Source organism: Populus alba, chromosome 16 (assembly GCF_005239225.2).
Source record: "Populus alba chromosome 16, ASM523922v2, whole genome shotgun sequence".
Taxonomy (NCBI): domain Eukaryota; kingdom Viridiplantae; phylum Streptophyta; class Magnoliopsida; order Malpighiales; family Salicaceae; genus Populus; species Populus alba.
The window spans coordinates 6,209,146-6,227,581 of record NC_133299.1 but is presented as its reverse complement, the minus strand read 5'-3'; the positions used below and the strand labels follow the sequence as shown (position 1 = coordinate 6,227,581).

Here is an 18,436-nt window from a genome sequence, read left to right as displayed (position 1 = left end):
ATGTTGTTGTTACATACTTTTTATTATAATTTACTTTTGGATTCAGATTAAAAATAATTTAATAATATAAAAATTATATATATTATTTTTCTTGATATTTGATTGATGAAATTTATACATGAAGTCTTCTTTTAAGAGGTTTTTGATATATTTAAGTTTAGAGGTATAATTTAATCGGGCTAGTTTTTTGATGATGATTTACTAGATTGTGTGCCAATCATGCCTCTTTTATGTTTGGTCTTTGATATTTTCAAGACGTGACAATCATTAAACCTAAATAAAATTATAATCTAGATTAGAAGTTGGATAGGTTAACCTAATTTAACTTAAGTAAATCCAAAATATTACTGTTTCAAATTTTTTATATAAAAAACAAATCAAAGTCGTTTTTAGTTTTTTTAAAATCAAACTTATATTTAGCTTGAATAATCAAGTTGCAATAACACTTGTAAAGTTGAGGGTGTTATATTAAATCAATTTCCATCTAATTTACTCTGATGAGTCACAAGCTAGCTCGACAAGTCTTTTCAAGTCTTTTTATTGACTTGTCATGTTCGATCAAGTTTAATGCATACATCTACCTCTTTTTTAGAAGGCGTAACTTGATGGTTATTGTTGGCTTGCTTCCCCATTGTGAGAAATTTCCTTCTTATAACAAAAACAATTTACTTGGAGTTAACATTATATCGAACAAGAGGTAGACATGCTGATGATCCCACTCATTCATTGAGGTGGGTTTCTAACAAAAGTTGAATAGCGACGGGGGGCTCTCCGATTCAGGCATCCCATCCCGCATTAAAACTCGGTGTCTTCTTCCTCTAAACTCTACCTACTTTGCGAGCCAAAATAATTGCTGTCTTCCTCTTATTGTCGTCTCTGCCCCCACCCACTTACGGCTGATGAGCGTGCCTTTCCCACCTTAAAACTTCAGATCGAAGGCAGTCTTTATTACCTGTCAATTCACGCCTCCTTCAAGGCAGTTTCCGGCTGGCAAGTGTTTTTGCAGCGGAGGAGCATCGAGATTCTTTGCTGAGTTGTGGGGGTGTCTTTCAAGATGCTGAACTTTTTACTCCATAAAGTATCTTGTGGATTACATGAGAGCTTCCAAAGCATCATGACAATTTATAATAGTGCGCACTGAGCTTTCTTCTCTGTTACATCTTGCATGAGTTGATATTCTATTCAACTGAATGGAAGTGACATTGGTCATCTAAACTAAATAATATTTATAGTATAGCAAATATACTAAACGGATGAAAATTAATGAGATATGATTGCAAATAGATGAAAATTAATGAGATATGATTGCAAAATCAAAGTTATTTTTTCTCACATATGTTACATAATTTATAGATAACACTATGTTTTTTTACAAAAAAAAGTTATCCCCATTTTTTATTACTAGTGATATATTTGATTAGTTTTTTGATATCTAGATGTGTTTTTAGATCAATTTATGTGTTTATTAAAATTAATTTTTTTTTATGAAATTTTAAGCACATATCTTGTACATAGATGAATGTAAATTCCTGAGTGTTGATATCAGTATTTAAATTTAAAAAAACAAGAAAAAAATATCGTTGAACAATAAAGCTTGTTTCGTAACCTTTCGACACATCTAATCCTGTAAAAGGCGGGGTGAATTGGATTAATTTCTAGTTTGGGGCCTTTGGGCAGCCAGGCTAGCTACAAGTCACTTGAGGCTCCCACCTCACATAACTCCTCAACTTAAGCACGAAGTCAAACTTTTTTGGTTTTATTACAATAAGAAAACCTTTTCCCTCTGGTTTCCGTGATTCTGCTGTCTTGGCATCAGGAGCTTCTGTCTCAATTTTTTTTATTTTTTTTTGAGATTCGCACTTTGCAATCTATGAATTCTTGATTATAAAAAAAAAAAGAAATTGAATTTTCAGCTCTTTTAGTTCAGGGTCGTGTTCAGGGTTCTTGAAGGAAAACTGGGTTGTTCTCAGAGAGCTTTCACGTGATCACTCGAATTTTGGTTAGTTTTCACGATTTCTTCTTCTGGGCTCTTGTTATTTTATTGTTTCTTTCTGTTTTGGACAAGTTTTTATGAGCTTGTTCGTATTTCTTTGATTGGTTTCTCTCATGGTTGTTGGCTTTGCTTGTTAAGATGTTTTAATATTTTGGTTCACATAACTGTTTACTTGTTTGGATAATTTTATAATCGGTTGGTGAGATTTGGAGTCTTTTCAATAAGGTTGTGCTGTTTATGCAACTGTTTTGAGACTCTTGTAATAAATGTATCTTCTAGATATTACATTGAGAAGAGTCAAAGGCACTCTTTTCGAACCGATAAATTAGTTGTGAGAAACCATTTCCAGTCATAACGTAGTGCTAATCATTATCTGAGTGAATGGTTCTAATTATTTATTGTGTTATAAGATGAAGATATTATGATTTCTTTTGATTAAGTATTTATGGAACCAAAATATGTAAATTCTCTTTAAAGTATTGCTTATCCATGCAAATGATTTTTAGGGACCTTGTTTTTTTCTGCATATTTTATTGCTACAAGTCTATAACAAAGTTTGAACATATTTTTTGTAATGTTTAATCCAGGAGATGATAACAAAATCACTTGGAAGTATATGAGTAATTGTAAAGTTTAGAGAGGGCTCCTCTCTCTTTCTTGGAGATGCAAAATGGGGAAGAGTGGAAAGATCTCTCAATTCAGAGAGAGGCTGGACAAGACCCTCGCATCCCCGGAGTTGACAAATCTTGATGCACTTAAAACCCTTATCAGGAATCAACTTGCACGCTCTTCACCTGGTGAAACTGAAGGCTAGTATTTCTCAGAATCAACAGCTGGGATGATATTTTATTAGATCCTTATCTTTTGTGGGCTACTAGTTGTGATGATTAGCTGAATTTGTCAAAGACTCTAATTTTGGATTCTGAATTTGCAGGATTCAGCGACAATTTAATAGAAAACAGGACTAATCATGTGTCCTCTTTTCTTGACATGTTGAGGAGTGCTTCTGTAAGTGAAAGTGAGGTGTCAAGAAATAGTGAGACATCACATGGTGAATGGAAAGTATGCCCTTTTAGCTAACTAAACGTTCTGGTTTCTAATATTTCTGTTTACTATCTAGGAACAACTTCTTTTTGAAAAAGAAAAGGCTAGAAAAGATGCGGATTTCATATATATATGAAAAGTGATACTGATATACTGGAACTTACTTCTTTTGACAGATAAAAGAGGATCATGAAGAGTTCCGTGTTATGTATCGCCCAGGACCTCAGGGTACTCCCTTTCATTCATTACTTGTTGAAGGCTATGTTGATGGCACCGTCGATACTTGTAAGTTTATGTGAATTATTCATAAACTGTGAGCTTTATCCTCAAGGATGAGCAAAATGAAGGCGATTATTTGAGACATTGTGAAGGCACAAATTGAAAACTCTTTAACAAGTACAATAACATCTTGCAGGTTTATGCGTCTCTTGGGAGGCAACACTCTACAGAAAATGGTAACAAATGCTTTTATCTTGGTAACTTTATTCATTGGGTAACATATAATATATACAGAGACACTCTTAATGGATCTGTGAAACAACATACGCACACCTTTCTTCTGTTCATTCCTCTGTTACCTTTGATGGCACTATTGTTGCAGCATCTTAACTTGATAAAAAAAAAAAAAAAATACTGCATTTTGCTTTTCTTTTAAGAAAAAAAATCACAATTGCAGAAAAACTTATATTTTAACACTCTGCTAATTATAGTTTTTCTTAAGTGGCCTGATTACCAGTAAATGCCAAGGAAATCAGATTGCTTGAGAGTTGAGACTTCTAATTTTGATCGTGAAATTCTATAATAGCTTCATCTAAATTTCCACAAGTTGCATTTTATCCTATTGAGATAGTTCTGGAAATGTCTTCAGGAATGTGTAGGTTGGTGGATCTGTGTAAATGTCATTGTTCTTAATTTATTGGACATTTTGGCCCTGGTTCCAACTTCATTAAAGGCAATATGTACGTATGTGTACAGAATAGGAATATTTTTTCTTACGAAGTTTGACACCTTTGCTTCATGAGTATAAAGTAAGAGGTTGTTGCTTGTCATATTTGTCTTGTCCTTGTCAACCATATTTATTCTTGTTTCTCCTATTAAATATTGTTGACTGAAATGCATGGTCACATGTGATGCATAGCAATGAGTGCATTGATGAGGAGTTTTAGGGATAGAAGAACAAAGATCTTTGCAGGCAGCCATGCCCCAGAAATGTCTAGGATATATGGGTCTGTACATCCTTGTATGTTCTTGTGATTTTGCTTGTTTCTCCATTTTTGCTTCCTATTCTTTTGGTTGGGTAATTAGGGAGGGTGCACCACTGACGCAAAGGATTAAGAATTAAATGGTTGAAATCAAGATTTATATTTCAAGCTTTGCTTTGGACTTATGATTTGGTGATCTCGTGTTCTCAGGTGGCCTCAGTATAGTTTCCCACCATTTAGAATCACCATTTGTGAATGCTTGCAAAGGATCCGGATCGGTGAACAGATATCTTTAGTGAGGTTTGTCCTTCACAAACTGCACCAGTTGTTTGAACTTAAAGTAACTTGTTTGATTCCTTTTGCTTGAACTCTGCAACATAAAATTCTGATTTTTCATCAAATTTTGGAAGAAAGGGTGAAGGTTACATGGCCGCTGTCAGCCAGGGAGACTGTTGTGCACTATGTGCTGTTTGAATACCTCCAAGATGGTCTGATTGTTGTTGTCGCTAGCACGGTAGTCACTTGAAGTGGTTGAATTCATCATTTCATCAAATGCAGTTTCTTATTTACCTTTGTTTTTGGATATGTAATTCTAAATTAGAAGATAATTGTTTTGGATTATATTGCTTTCAGATCTCAGATTTGGAGGGCATTGATAAAACTACCCATGGGTTTTCAAAAGATGGAATCCCTGAAGCGAAGGACGTGGTAAGGATTGATGTGATGGGTGGCTTTGCCATACAAAAAGTTACTTCAGAAAGAAGTTATTTTCGGTGAGTTATAGTTAGTTGGATGTTTCATGTGAGTCCTCTTTGATACACAAAACATATGCATAAGTCTTATGGTTTGAAAGACAAAAACTTCTAATTGAATTTCATATAAACGTAGACATTCCTTTGCATGGCTCTACTAAAATTAAGTCATCAAAGTTTGTATCATCTGCTACATAAGTAGACAGGTTGAGGCTTTATCTTTTACTTTGCATGTGTTCCTTTTCTGTGGAGTTTATGAAAACTGTCACATTTTGCAGGACTATTGCAAATGTGGATTTGAAGCTGGATTTTGTCCCTCCATCCCTCATTAACTTTATCTCAAGGCAGCTCCTCGGCAATGGTTTCAGACTTTATCAGAAGGTTATATATTTCTCTCTGTTTCTCTTCTGTATACTCCACAGCATGCAACAATAGGCCAATTCATTTGGCTATTTAAAAGCTCTCTGCAGTAACAAAAGGGAGAGGTTCTGGGTTCAATAGGTGATAGGAATAGTTGGGCTCAGGGTTTTCTATCTTTTAGCCGGGGTGAAGATGGGAGGGAATATGAAAATTAAGTGTCATGGTAGGATCTAGAAAAGTTTCAGACTCAGTTTCTATATAGGGAGAGTTATGCATGAAGAATGAAGAACTCCTTGCATTCTAACTTTTAAGGTTTCTGTGCAACCTATTTCTCTGACATCCAATCTGCGAACTACTACAGGCAGTGGCTTCTGTGTCTAACTATGATGAAGATTACAGCAAGGCTTTGAAAGATCCAATGTATGCTCGAATACGTGAGGCTCTTTATTCTACTGAAAATGCTGATGTGGTTGTGGAAGGGAAAGTGTATAACAGTGATGCTTCCATTCTACAGAAAGAGCATTCTACTGAAGATGTGGAAGGAAACTTGGGAGATGTTGAACTGAATATTCATGGGGATAATGATGCAATCAAAGATTTTTCAGAGAATGCAGAAGTTGTAGTAAACAAATCCTTTAGTGAGATTGAGGAAGAAAATAATGAAGAAAGTAGGGGCTTGAAGGATGAAAACTTGGGAGGTTTGGAACTGAATAATGCAAGCAAAGCTTTTCCTTATAGTGCACCACTTATGGACAGCAAATCCTGCGGTGAGATCAAGGAAGATAATGATCCAGAAAGTAGGCACTCGGTTATGGAAGGGAAAGTGTATAACAGTGATGCTTCCCTTCTACAGAAAGAGCATTCTACTGAAGATGTGGAAGAAAACTTGGGAGATGTTGAACTGAATATTCATGGGGATAATGATGCAATTGAAGGTTTTTCAGAGAATGCAGAAGTTGTAGCAAACAAATCCTTTGGTGAGATCGAGGAAGAAAATAATGAAGAAAGTAGGGGCTTTAAGGATGAAAACTTGGGAGGTTTGGAACTGAATAATGCAAGCAAAGCTTTTCCTTATAGTGCACCACTTATGGACAACAAATCTTTCGGTGAGATCAAGGAAGATAATGATCCAGAAAGTAGGCACGCGATTGTGGAAGGGAAAGTGTATAACAGTGATGCTTCCCTTCTACAGAAAGAGCATTCTACTGAAGATGTGGAAGAAAACTTGGGAGATGTTGAACTGAATATTCATGGGGATAATGATGCAATTGAAGGTTTTTCAGAGAATGCAGAAGTTGTAGCAAACAAATCCTTTGGTGAGATCAAGGAAGAAAATAATGAAGAAAACAGGGGCTTTAAGGATGAAAACTTGGGAGGTTTGGAACTGAATACTGCAAGCAAAGCTTTTCCTTGTAGTGCACCACTTATGGACAACAAATCCTTTGGTGAGATCAAGGAAGAAAATGATCCAGAAAGTAGGCACTTGAAGGATAGAATGAGGGGGGAGGAACAGAGAGTTCATTGCAAGGACCATGGAAGTGCAAGTTTGCAAAACATTGCACTGGCTACAGATAGGAAAACTTTTATTGGGATTGAAGAAGAAAAAAATGAATATAGCAGACATTCAACGAGGGATTGCAGAGTTATAGGTCAACCTTCAAGCAATAAAATTGCTCTAAAGAGTCCTGAAAACTGTACAAGGAATATGCGTATCAGTTCTGATGTAGGGAGAGCCTTAGAAACTCTAGAGAAGGCCATTTCTGTGGTCCGGGAATATAGTAGTTCTCTAACCAGGTCTTCCTCTAGCAAAACAAATGAAGAAACTCCAAATCTTGAAAAGGATGTTGAAATCGATCCAACTCATTTAGAAGACAGTGGAGTCTGTCCGAAAGCTGGGGTCTCTGCTGAAGTATCTGATAAAGGAAGACCTGTAGAGAGGAATTCACATGAATCCAGGAATAGCTCCAGCAATCTTGATATCAGGTACTTAATGCGTACATATTGCTGTCCTCATCATAGTAATGAATCTAAGGGAAACGACAAATTATTACTTCTACTCTTCCAAGATAATGCCACTGTTGGTTTAATGTCATTACTGGTCTGATCTTGTTTTGCAGGCACGCAGGCTCAAGGGAAACAAACCATTACAAGGTAACACCGGAATCACCAGACCAATATATTTCAGTTCCTAATGAGACTAACCATGTTCCTTTATATTCTTCTCAAAGTAAGAAAGATGGAACAGCAGAGGTACAAACAATGGACATAACTGCGCAAGGCAACAAGCAAACGAGCCTTGAGGCAAATGGCATCCATGAAAATGTTTTTCATGAAGGGAAGAAGTCTACTCGGCAAAAAAGTTATAGGTTCTGCTGTTTTGGTTCCAGAAATGAGTAGATGATACACTGAAATAAAAAATTGAGATGACCAATAAGGACGAAGATTCAGTAATCACAGAATATATTGTTGTCTTTACAGCTGATTTGTATCACATCTTATGCCAATCATTTACCAATATATCGTTTTATTTTTGGCAAAGATGTACCAATAGAGATTTTTATTTCCACCTTTCTTTTCACCAAATATCAATGAATGAATTGTTCCAATAATTCGTAGAAATTGATGGGAATTTTGATTTTGATGTAAAAACTAGCAGTAGAGGGAGTAAGATGCTGTCATTCGGCTGTTGCATGATCTAGATACATGTTAGAATGCCGGGGTTGAATTCCAAACTACATGGAAGATGTAATGATCGGGCCGCTGGCGCGCATATTTTCAATAGGAATCATGTCAACAATGTTCTTCTGAACCAGAAATTAAACCAAAAAACATTTTCCGACATGTTTTGGCGGCTGTCATGGGAGTAGATCGGCGAAGGTGGGTTTTCAACCCCAAAAAACATAACATGAAAACAAACAAGTTTTAGACTTACTAAAAATGTTTCACAGTAATACATTAACACCACAAATCTCTAATAATGTTTAACTTTATCAATTTTTAAAAAAATGTATTATTGTTATTTAGACTTATTGGCAAGTAAGTAAGAACAAGATGTGTATTGGCTCTTCACCGATGAATAGGAATACAACCAGAGAACAAATAGTAAGATTTTTGCAGTCTGCTGTAACAAAAGTACACATTTAAGAAATCAAACCCTAGTATCATACCATTGCCCATGTGCGATTCATACAAATCTAAGCCAAAACTGCTATATTAATGATATGTTTGTTCAACTTTATCAATAAAAATATTTAGACTATACGAGATAAAATCAACTGTCATTTTTTTTATTGGGTTACTAAATTGAATTCTATTTTGTTTATTATGATTTGTTTAATTATTAGTGAACTGTAAGGTATATATAAAAAAATAATATTGTGTGAATAATTCTTTCATTAAATAAGTTTTCATGAAAAATTAAAGGGGTCATAAATAGTTTTGTTTAAAATTTAATTTTTTTAGACAAAGCTTTTTATACCGCATCTATTCACCATACTAACTTTTCATATATATAAACAGTAATATATATGAGAACAATAACTAACCAACTAATTGTTAAAGAATGAAAAACAATTTTAGAACATAAATTATAATTTTAAAACAAAAATATATAACAATCCTTCTAAAATTAAACAAAAGAAAAGGGAAAGAATTATAACAAATCAAAAGGTTAAAAGTTAAAGAATAGAAAATTAAAATTAAATCTATATATGAGAATTAGCAAATTAAAAGAAACTTAAATTTTAATTTTAATTTTAATGATGCTAAAAACCTTTTTCAAAATTAATCTTTATTATTATTGTTGTGTTATTGTTGTTGTTTTTTCACAAGATAAACTAATCAAAGTCTAATTTAAAAAATAAAGCCTTGATAAAATATGTTGTATTATATTAAACTAATGAACAATGATTTTTCACTTTATCATAACAAGAACATACCAAATATAAAAGATTATTTAAGGTAAGTCTAGAGTGCATATAATTTTAAATTTATAAACATGCAAAATAAAATTCAAGACAAACTTGCTTTCAATATAAATATAATAAAAAGAATATTAGCATAGATGCTAAGTATATATTCAAACCTTGTAATATATATAAAATCAAAGTCCTATCATGCATACTAATAATAAAAATAACAATACTTAAATTAATACAAAGAATCATATTAACTTGTTGAAGTACTTTAAATAAATAAAATTTTTATAGTTGTCAAGGACAAATTCTTTGTTCTTAAGACTTCATTTTCTTTACTTGTGCAACTAGAAAGTTTGTAATATGCCTCTTAAGATTCCAACATCACCATCTTAGTTAAGATGCATTTCTAAACAATGTCTTTGAATCAAAATAAAAGAACTCAAATATCTCTTAACAAAGTATGAACTTATGCTCTAGATTTGAAAGAAAAAACTAAAGTATAAAAAGAATGAAAACACTAAAAAAAAAAAGATGAGAAATAGTGTGAAAAAATCTAAACATTTCAAGTTAAAAACTCTTCTTTCAACTTATTTTTTTAGTGAATTTTGAAAAGCTAAAAGATTGAAGAATTAATAATAATTAATTCTTATTATTATCATTATTTGATTAGCTCTAGGTTGAGTGAGCTTTGGGTTTAACCCACATGTGTGCACTTGCTCGGCACAACAAGGGCTCAAGTCTCAAGGTTTACGTTTATTGTAAAATAGCTTTTAGTCCTATAAATGATTAATTTTTGTTAGCTCTTGAATAAATAGATTTAAACAGTAACCTTTCTCTTTCTGAATAATTTATTTTTTAAGAAAAAAACATATAATTCTTAAGGAAAAAACTATCATGTTTTTAATTTCTTTATGGTAGATAATCTCAATCAATTTTGATTTTAGAAATAATTATAAAAAAGGATTGAAAAGGAGATGTTGGATCTTAACAACAATTAAATTTTATGGCAAAAACTATCACTTAAATTTTTAGCTTAGCTCTCTATTTTAAAGTTTCATATCATCTTTGTTCTTTCCCTCTTACTCTAGAGATTAAGATTAGTCATTGTAAATAGATACTTGAGTAAAGTTTTTTTAAATTTTTCTTTGAATTTGTTGTATCTTGTTTAGAAATGCATCTAAATAAGATAAGGTGGTGATATTGGAATTTTTGAAGCTTATTGAATTTTCTTTTATATCAAGTGAAGAAATAATAAATCTTTAAAAATAAATGATTAATCATTGACATGGATTTATTATTAACAATAACTAGTATTAAACTTAATCAAGATTTCAAGTGATTCATCAAGTGAAACGCTTTACTTTGTTTTAGTTTAAATTTAATATATTATTTATCAATTTGCGTGCTAGTTTTTTTATTGTTCAAGTCTCCTTTGCAAGATTGAACGTGTATTTAGCCTGTATTCTAAAAGTTATTTTAATACTAATTACAAGTTTAATTGAGATATAAAATTACATTATTAAAATTTTGTGTACACATAGACCGAATAATCATGCTTACTTTGTCTAATCATCTAATTTTTCGACAAGACTTGCAACAAAACAACCCTAATTCATTTGATCTAAACAAATAAAGTCACCGAAAAGATCATATCTATTGTATAAGAATCATCGTGTTCAATAAATCTGGGAGAAATAGAATCCTTGTGATTATGCTTAATAAATGAACTTCATCTTGAATAAATCATCATTATCATCGTGATCATCATCTAAAAATAACTTACAATGCCTTAAAAACATCTTTGTTATTTATTATTTATCAGAAGCAATAAAAAAAGAAGAGAGAGTAGTAACAGGTGAATAATCCACGATCAGGTTCCCGCTACCCAATGATATTTGAGATCATCAGTACTGTTCTTCAGAAAATCCCTCAGATAAACTCCATCGTCTTTAGCAATCCAGCAACAATTGCCATTACCGTCGCAACTGTCAGCGATTTTTTCTTTATCCTGAAACGCGTTGAAGTCTGCATGAGAGTGGTCATCCGGGGCTAAGTAACACCAGAAAAGCGTAGTGCCCCAAGCATTCGATCTAAAACTCCAGTCAAATTCCGAGTTCACCGGAATATTGTGGACACCAAGATCATTGTTTTTAGACTGGCAGTGAACGAGCAAGATTTTGTTGTGGCTCAATCCGTTGAGAATGTGCAAATGATACCAAGGAGCGACGGGCACGACTTGGCCTGAGCCGGTTGAAATGAAGAGAATCACGGCAACTGCCACTACGGCGGGGAATAGGATGGCGGCTTTCATATCGAAAGGGCTGCTCTTCATTTTTCTTCCAGAGAAATAAAATGGTCGGGCTATTTCCATGGATCTCTGCATTTTATAAGGGTTTCAATAACTCAATTTTGTACTGAATATTGGAAACTTTTTACACAAATGTTATGGCATTATGCCTGCTGTGCTCCCTTCCATATTAGAATTATTTTTTCTATTGCAATCTATTGCTTTATAGAACACAACTAAGACCGTGTAATTAAGGAAAGCAGGTTGATGGAAAAAAACCCTAGCTGTTAAAACCCATTTTTATTGTCATAAAATATTTTTAGAAACCCTAGCTGTTAAAACCCATTTTTATTCTACCATATCCACCAACTTTTCTCTCTTCGTCTTTCTTTTTCCATCACATGTCGTGAGCATAACCTAATAATTTCACAATATTGCAATTGCAAACATTGCAGAGGATCTCCAATTCCATGTCAAACATGGAAGAATACACCCGCTATATATGGAACACAAAGATTATTTTGTCATGTTTAGAGTGTAGTTGTGATTGTTTTTTAAAGTACTTTTCATGCTGAAATACATCAAAATGATGTTTTTTCATGTTTTTAGAAATTATTTTTGAGATCATTGTATCAAAACAATTCAAAACATACAAAATAATAATTTTTAGCAAAAAAAAATTTCCTTTTAATTTTTTAAAAATACCGGTATAACCGCGTTTCCAAACACTCTTATACATGTAATTAAGGAGATCTCATGTTGATGGGAAAAAAAAAAATATTATTCTGATTCTTTGGTAGTTAAGATAATTTTTCAAAAAATTAAAGTTTCTATCTCAAATCTTTAATCTTGTAAGTGGATAATATTTTACATCTTAAAAAAAGAAAAATCAAATTATTTATAAGATTTTTATTATATTCTTATTAATAACTAAAAAAATTATTAATACAATAACGTTAAATTTATAAAATTAAGTAATTTTCATAGAGTTAAAAAAAAAAACTCTAGTTGTTAAAACCTATTTTTATATATTCTACCAAATATAGTCGCCAAACCTCTTCTCCCTTTTTCTTTCTTCACCATATCAAACATGGAGGAATATACCCATTAACTGATATAAACAACAAACCTCAAGCAGAAGACCCATTTATGATTGCTAATCTATGCAAGTTGGCATTCCAAGTCCCATAACCAAATTTTTATCCCCTCTCAAGATTTTTCAAAAGAAGAAGAAGAAGAATGTGCGTTTTTTTTTCTTTTTTAGAAAAATCAAATTTCAAAGAAAAATTTTTGAAGAAAAAGGTTTTGGGTTTCAATGAGTAAAAAAATTTAATTTACAGCTACAAGTAATTTAGGGTTTAATTGAAAAGAAATTAAAAAATCAGTTATAATTGATCACGATTAAAGTTATTGTAAGACCGATGATCAAAATAAAAAAATTTTGGAAATCCAATTCATTTATTTGAGTACCTAATTAAGGATAAAAACTTAAATTTAAGACAAATTGGTTAAAATTGCACAAATTAAAGGGCTAGATCATTTTAAAATTATTTGTGGATCCCTCAAATAGTTTTTCATCAATTTTTCTTAATATCAGACTATGTACTTATATTATAAAATAAGGACCTGATATGAAAAATACCTCATTTTTCTTTAAGATTTTGAAATAAATTAAAAAAAATTCCCTTATTTCAAAAAACACAAAAATATGTTTTTCTTCAAGAATTTAATTTAATATTGAGTTTTAGACTTATACTGTAAGATATGAACCCAATATTAAAAATATTCAGTTTTCTCTGAAATTTTAAAAAATCCAAAGTTTTCCTAATTTAAAAAATACAAAAATATGTTTTGTTTTCGTGCATTTGAAAAAAGTTACAAATGTTTCTCTGCATTTTTTTTCTAAAAAAAACCAAAATAGCATTTTTATAATGTTTTAAAAATACAAAATGTATATCGTATCATGTTTACATCCATTAAACTTTAACAAAAATCCCACAACAATTACTTTGTTTAATTAATATTCGGAGTGTTAGGATTTAGTTGTGGATTTTAATATTTGGGGTATAAAATTACACTGTAAAGTATACCTTAAGTTATTAAATAGAAAGTAAATGTGATGATAAAATTAGGATCTTAGAACAATTATGATTTAACTTGATAAGGTAGAGATTTCCTCAAAAAAAAAAAGGTTTGTCTCGAACTTTAGATGTGACCAACAAATACTTAGATTAATAATTAATTAAGAATGTGACTTACATGCATTGCATCTTCCCTTGTATAACGATTCTTTTTTCCTAAAATATTATAGATCATATGTTTTTTAATAATCATGATACTAGATAATAATTCCCTAAAATCTTTTAAAATTATAATTTTATAATTAAATCCAACACTGCAAACCCATCATTTGATATTATTAGAAGCTTGAAAAAGGCAACAAGAACTTCCATGGAATGTCTTCCATTCTGAAAAAAAGAAAGGGCCAGCGCCTGATTTCAAGATCATGCTACCTGTGTAGAGCAGCAAGTTCTGAAGAAGCCCTCCAAACTTGTATCAGATCTGTTGGATAATTGGATTTCTCCCATTAATCTTAATTTTAGAACTGTTTTCTAAAAATGGGCTTTAATAAGTAAGCGCAAAAATATGATCTTTGCTCTTTGCTTTATAACCCAAAATTTTTCTTTTGTTTTTCTAATTTTTCAATTTAAATTTTGAAATTAGTGCTTAAAAGAAATCACTCTTCTAAATGTATTATATTTATGAAGAATTTAATTTTAATTGATATTCGAGTTAATTTGAAGATAAAAGAAAAATAAATGGGGGTTCTGATGGTAGATGTCTTGGTGAGAAAAAAGAAGAAAGAATTGCTCAGTGAAGCGACTTGTCGTTTCGTCCCGAGGACTTTAAATGACATGTCCCTCGTGTAAGCTAAAAAAACGACACAGAGTGATACGTGTCAGAACATGAAGGCATGTGACAGTGACAAAGCAGCACCGTGGTCGCCAAGAGAGTCTAGAATCTCCTCCTCAAAACACGAAACGTAGCAGATTATAATAATACTAATAATCTCCTGACAAATCTAATCTTCATCTTCTAAGATTGTATAGTGCACGAAGAAGGTCGAGAGCAGCAGCAGGTGAGAGACAATGGGGTGGGTGTGGAGAGACGACGACGAGTCGGACGATTCCTTTCAAAAAAACCCTAATTATTCCTCTTCATCTTCTGGTGAGGTATGTTCCACGAGGACGGTGGTGAGGTCGCAGTGCAAGACGGAGGAGGTTGAGCCTGGAAAGTTCGTTAGAAAGTGCGAGAAAACCGAGGAGGTCCTTCGTGATTGCCTTGGAAAGTAAGTTATTTTAGATTTTATTTATTTATTTATTTTGTGGTTTCTGTTTGTTTCCTGAGAAAAATAAAACAAAACGAAGGAAATTTGTGGCGGTTGATTAATTTTTATGATTGATTTCGTCTGTTATAATTGATGGAGAGGTTTTAATTTTCCTTTTCTTTTTATCTTAAAGAGTTATGAATTTTTAATTCCCTAAATTTACAGAAATTGAAGAATTTTGGTTCTACTGAGTTTTCAATTTGCACATTAACGTGGATGGTAAGCAGTAGATGAGGGGGGTTGTGTTAGTTCATGGAAGGTGTCTGTAGTGTTTTGGAAGAATTTTGGTTCTACTGAGTTTTCAATTTGCACATTAACGTGGATGGTAAGCAGTAGATGAGGGGGGTTGTGTTAGTTCATGGAAGGTGTCTGGAGTGTTTTGGAAGAATTTGGGAATGATAAACAGATGATTGCAAGAAATGAGAAGGTGCTGTTGAATTATGGTATTTGTTGTGCCAGGGTAGATTTTTTTTTCGCTCTAATTATTAGAAAGTTAAGCTTTTGATGGGGAGAGCAGTTGAATTTAGAGTTCAAAGAAACTCATGAGCTCCAAAGATGCATGAATTTGACCGAAAGTTGAAAATAGATACCCAACATCTTGGATGTTATTAGCTTTAAATATATGGTTTCAATTTCAACCGCTAGCGTCTTTTCTTGGAGAAGATGTGATGTGGTATTTGAGGAATGAGCATCCGCGACATCATGTATATGAAATACTAATGCCTCTTGCCCCATATTCTGATCAAATCAACTTCTTTGAATTGTGTAAGTTTTGGGAAATTGGTGGTGAAGACCCACTACTGTAGCTAGCAGAATTAGCTTAATGGTAGAGCGTTAGGTGCTGATTTTGGAAATTCAATGGGGGGAAGTGCCTTGCCTTGAAACACATTGTGTGTGTATTTGAACAACTTTAGGACGTGTTAAAAAAAGGTTAACTTTTGTGTAGGGAAGTATAATAGTTCATATATGCATATACTGAATTCAGGATCCATATAGATGATCCCAGGGCCATGCACATGTTTATTTGTTTGTGTCCTAGTTATTCTGGCATCAGAAAAATAAAATCAAAGAAACTGCTAGAGACACCTGAATTTTATGAAATGCTTATACAGACAGTTATCCATCTAAGGATTCATGTTAAGAAGTAGCTTTAGTTCAGGGATGCTTTATGGTATGAAACATGGCTGGTGAAGCAAATGGGGCAGTCACTGAGGCTTTTGATAACTGATACACAAGAGTAGCAAGAGAGGAGATAAAATTTTGGAACAAATGCATTTGTGCGATTTTAGAGGTAGCTTTCACTGAAAATCTGTTTGGAAAAATCTAGAAGTTGAAGGTCACAGACAAGAAACACAATGGGTGAGCTTTGAAAAAAACATGTGATTTCGTCGTGTCTAACTCAATATGGAAGTGAATAGAGATGAAATGACTTGGGCAATGATATTTGATGGTTTGGTTGGGCTGATATAACCAGTATTGAATCTGAAATTTTGGTTCAAGCTTGGCTCTTAAAACAAATTGGGTTATGGAACAAAAGTGACTTGGTTTTCTTTTAACAAAACTATATAGTCTTTGAGAACAGAAAACGTTGTGGGTTAGGAATTAGAATTATTACCCTTTGTTTTAATGAATGAGATCCAAGTTTGAGAGATTTGTAGTACCGTGAGTCTAGCTGCATCTGCTTTATTTATTTTCTTTTCTCTTAATTTGCTGCTCATATTGTGCATTAACTTGGCAAGATACATTGAAAATGCTCTTGGTGATGGTATAATCTCATCTGTTAAAGGTTATAGAAATTTGTCTAGATTTCTATTACTTACATTTCTCGTAAGAATGTTTGATAACCTTAGCATAGGTACTATTTGATTCATGGACATATTTTCATTTTCTTCTGGGTATAATTGCTGATTGAAAGGTTTTGTAACACATAATATGTCTTGATTGATGGTTCGATATCTTGCTCTGTGTTTTGACCTGCCTAAACATTTCAGTTCACCCAGCACATCGAGGTACTGGTTTGACACTTTTTTGCTTGTTTCAATTAGGCCTGTTGAAGTGCTGAAATCTAACAAAGAGTATACTGAAGATGATGTCACAGAGCAAGTGGTTAGAGGGTTGCTCGATCCAGGAAAGTTTGAGGATGGACCATTTGACTTCCATGGGCTTCGAGGTGATATTCAAGACATAGAACGTCACTTCCTTGGTGGCATCAACCGTTTCTTTGAAGCGGCTGAAGAGATGAAGAACAACTTCTTTGATGTTTTTGGCGACTTCCATAACGGGAATTCGTCATCCTCACCATCTAAAAGGCGAGGGATACCTGTCGAAGGCCATCCACTGACAGAAGCCTCTCCTAAACCAAAGGAGCCAAACTCCGGAGATGTCGACCTTTCGGGTTTGGCAAGAGATGTTTAAAGTAGAATGTTCAGTAACTGCCAAAGTTAACATGTCCTTAATCTGCTTTTTATATGAATATGTAGTAGCCAAGTACTATTTGCTTTTAAAATGGAAAGGCAATTCATTAATGCGGATAAAAAGTTTGATATCCGTGTAATCTTGAAGCTCTTTTGAGGTGATTAATGCATAATCCTGATTTTATTAATGATGCAGCATAATCCTGATTTCCAGAGCCAATCATGATCAATCAATCAGTAGATGTGCTTTGTTTTTGCATTTGTTTCCTCGTAGAAAATCCGGACATCATCTGGTTACTTCTTGTTTCTTTATTGATTTACTGAGTTTGGATCTCTGTGCTTGATCTTTCTTGAGATCATGGAGTCTTCCACCTCCGACCTTGCTCCTTGTTGAGTATTGGAGGGATATCAAATCAAGCTAGGATAAAATTTTGATCATGGGGTTTTGACCGGAGACTTTTGCACGTCTTGTTTGAAATCAATATGGTGGAGGTTGTGTTGCTGAAATAGCGTGTGCAGTCTTCTCCGATACAGGTTTTTGATGACTGGATAATGCTTATTATTACGCCAGCATCCATGCTTTGGCCAGTGGGAAAACTAATGTGGATACCGAAAACTCGTCGAATTGATGAGCACTGACTTCTTCTTTTTCTGGTCTTAAATGGTGGAAAGACCTCTGGATAAGTAAAGCAAACAAACCTATGATGTGACCAATTGTTTGTCCGTTCATCTTATTTTCTAAACCATTATCAAGTAAGCATCATGATTGCTTGCTTGTAAACGTAGAGGGGAGGGGGGAGGTCTATCGTAACAGGTCTAGACCAAGTCAGAGATGACGTTTGTAATATTTGATTTACTTTGTCAAGGTAGGGTCTTTTATGAAATTTGATAAAAGATTTTAGGGTTCTTATTTGAAAAACATGGTTTTATTTAATAACAATAATAGTTGTAAATAATTGTTATTATTATTACTATTTATATTAACTAACTGTTAATGATAAAAGTGATTGTGTTGTAGTATAACTTTAAATTTTATATAAAACAAAAGTCTAAATTACTGCAATTAAAATCCAAAAAAA

At 33.0% G+C, this 18,436-nt stretch overlaps 3 protein-coding genes across 5 annotated transcripts; 2 read left to right on the top strand and 1 right to left on the bottom strand.

Annotated features, from left to right (window-relative positions):
• The first annotated feature begins 1,647 nt into the window (after nt 1–1,647).
• LOC118049658 (uncharacterized) lies at nt 1,648–7,889 on the top strand. 3 transcript variants are annotated; one of them, XM_035059726.2, is made up of 12 exons: nt 1,648–1,999; nt 2,581–2,802; nt 2,928–3,055; nt 3,214–3,322; nt 3,453–3,492; nt 4,450–4,539; nt 4,654–4,753; nt 4,873–5,012; nt 5,270–5,372; nt 5,713–7,334; nt 7,469–7,502; nt 7,580–7,717. In XM_035059726.2, the coding sequence occupies exons 2-12, from the start codon at nt 2,664–2,666 to the stop codon at nt 7,580–7,582; spliced, it is 2,508 nt and encodes an 835-aa protein (XP_034915617.1). In that variant the 5' UTR covers nt 1,648–1,999; nt 2,581–2,663; the 3' UTR covers nt 7,583–7,717. The 3 variants fall into 3 exon arrangements, with proteins under 3 accessions (XP_034915617.1, XP_034915608.1, XP_073261409.1); XM_035059717.2 differs by having other exon boundaries at nt 1,651–1,999; nt 7,469–7,889; XM_073405308.1 differs by lacking the exon at nt 1,648–1,999 and adding an exon at nt 2,145–2,453 and having other exon boundaries at nt 7,469–7,889.
• Nucleotides 7,890–11,138: 3,249 nt separating this feature from the next.
• Nucleotides 11,139–11,639, bottom strand: LOC118051173 (S-protein homolog 74). Its single transcript, XM_035061743.1, has one exon. It carries the CDS (start codon nt 11,637–11,639, stop codon nt 11,139–11,141), a length of 501 nt encoding a protein of 166 aa, XP_034917634.1.
• Nucleotides 11,640–14,560: 2,921 nt separating this feature from the next.
• On the top strand, nt 14,561–17,545 carry LOC118049673 (fra a 1-associated protein). Its single transcript, XM_035059737.2, has 2 exons — nt 14,561–14,904; nt 16,989–17,545. The coding sequence occupies exons 1-2, from the start codon at nt 14,705–14,707 to the stop codon at nt 17,356–17,358; spliced, it is 570 nt and encodes a 189-aa protein (XP_034915628.1). The 5' UTR covers nt 14,561–14,704; the 3' UTR covers nt 17,359–17,545.
• The last annotated feature ends 891 nt before the right edge of the window (nt 17,546–18,436 follow it).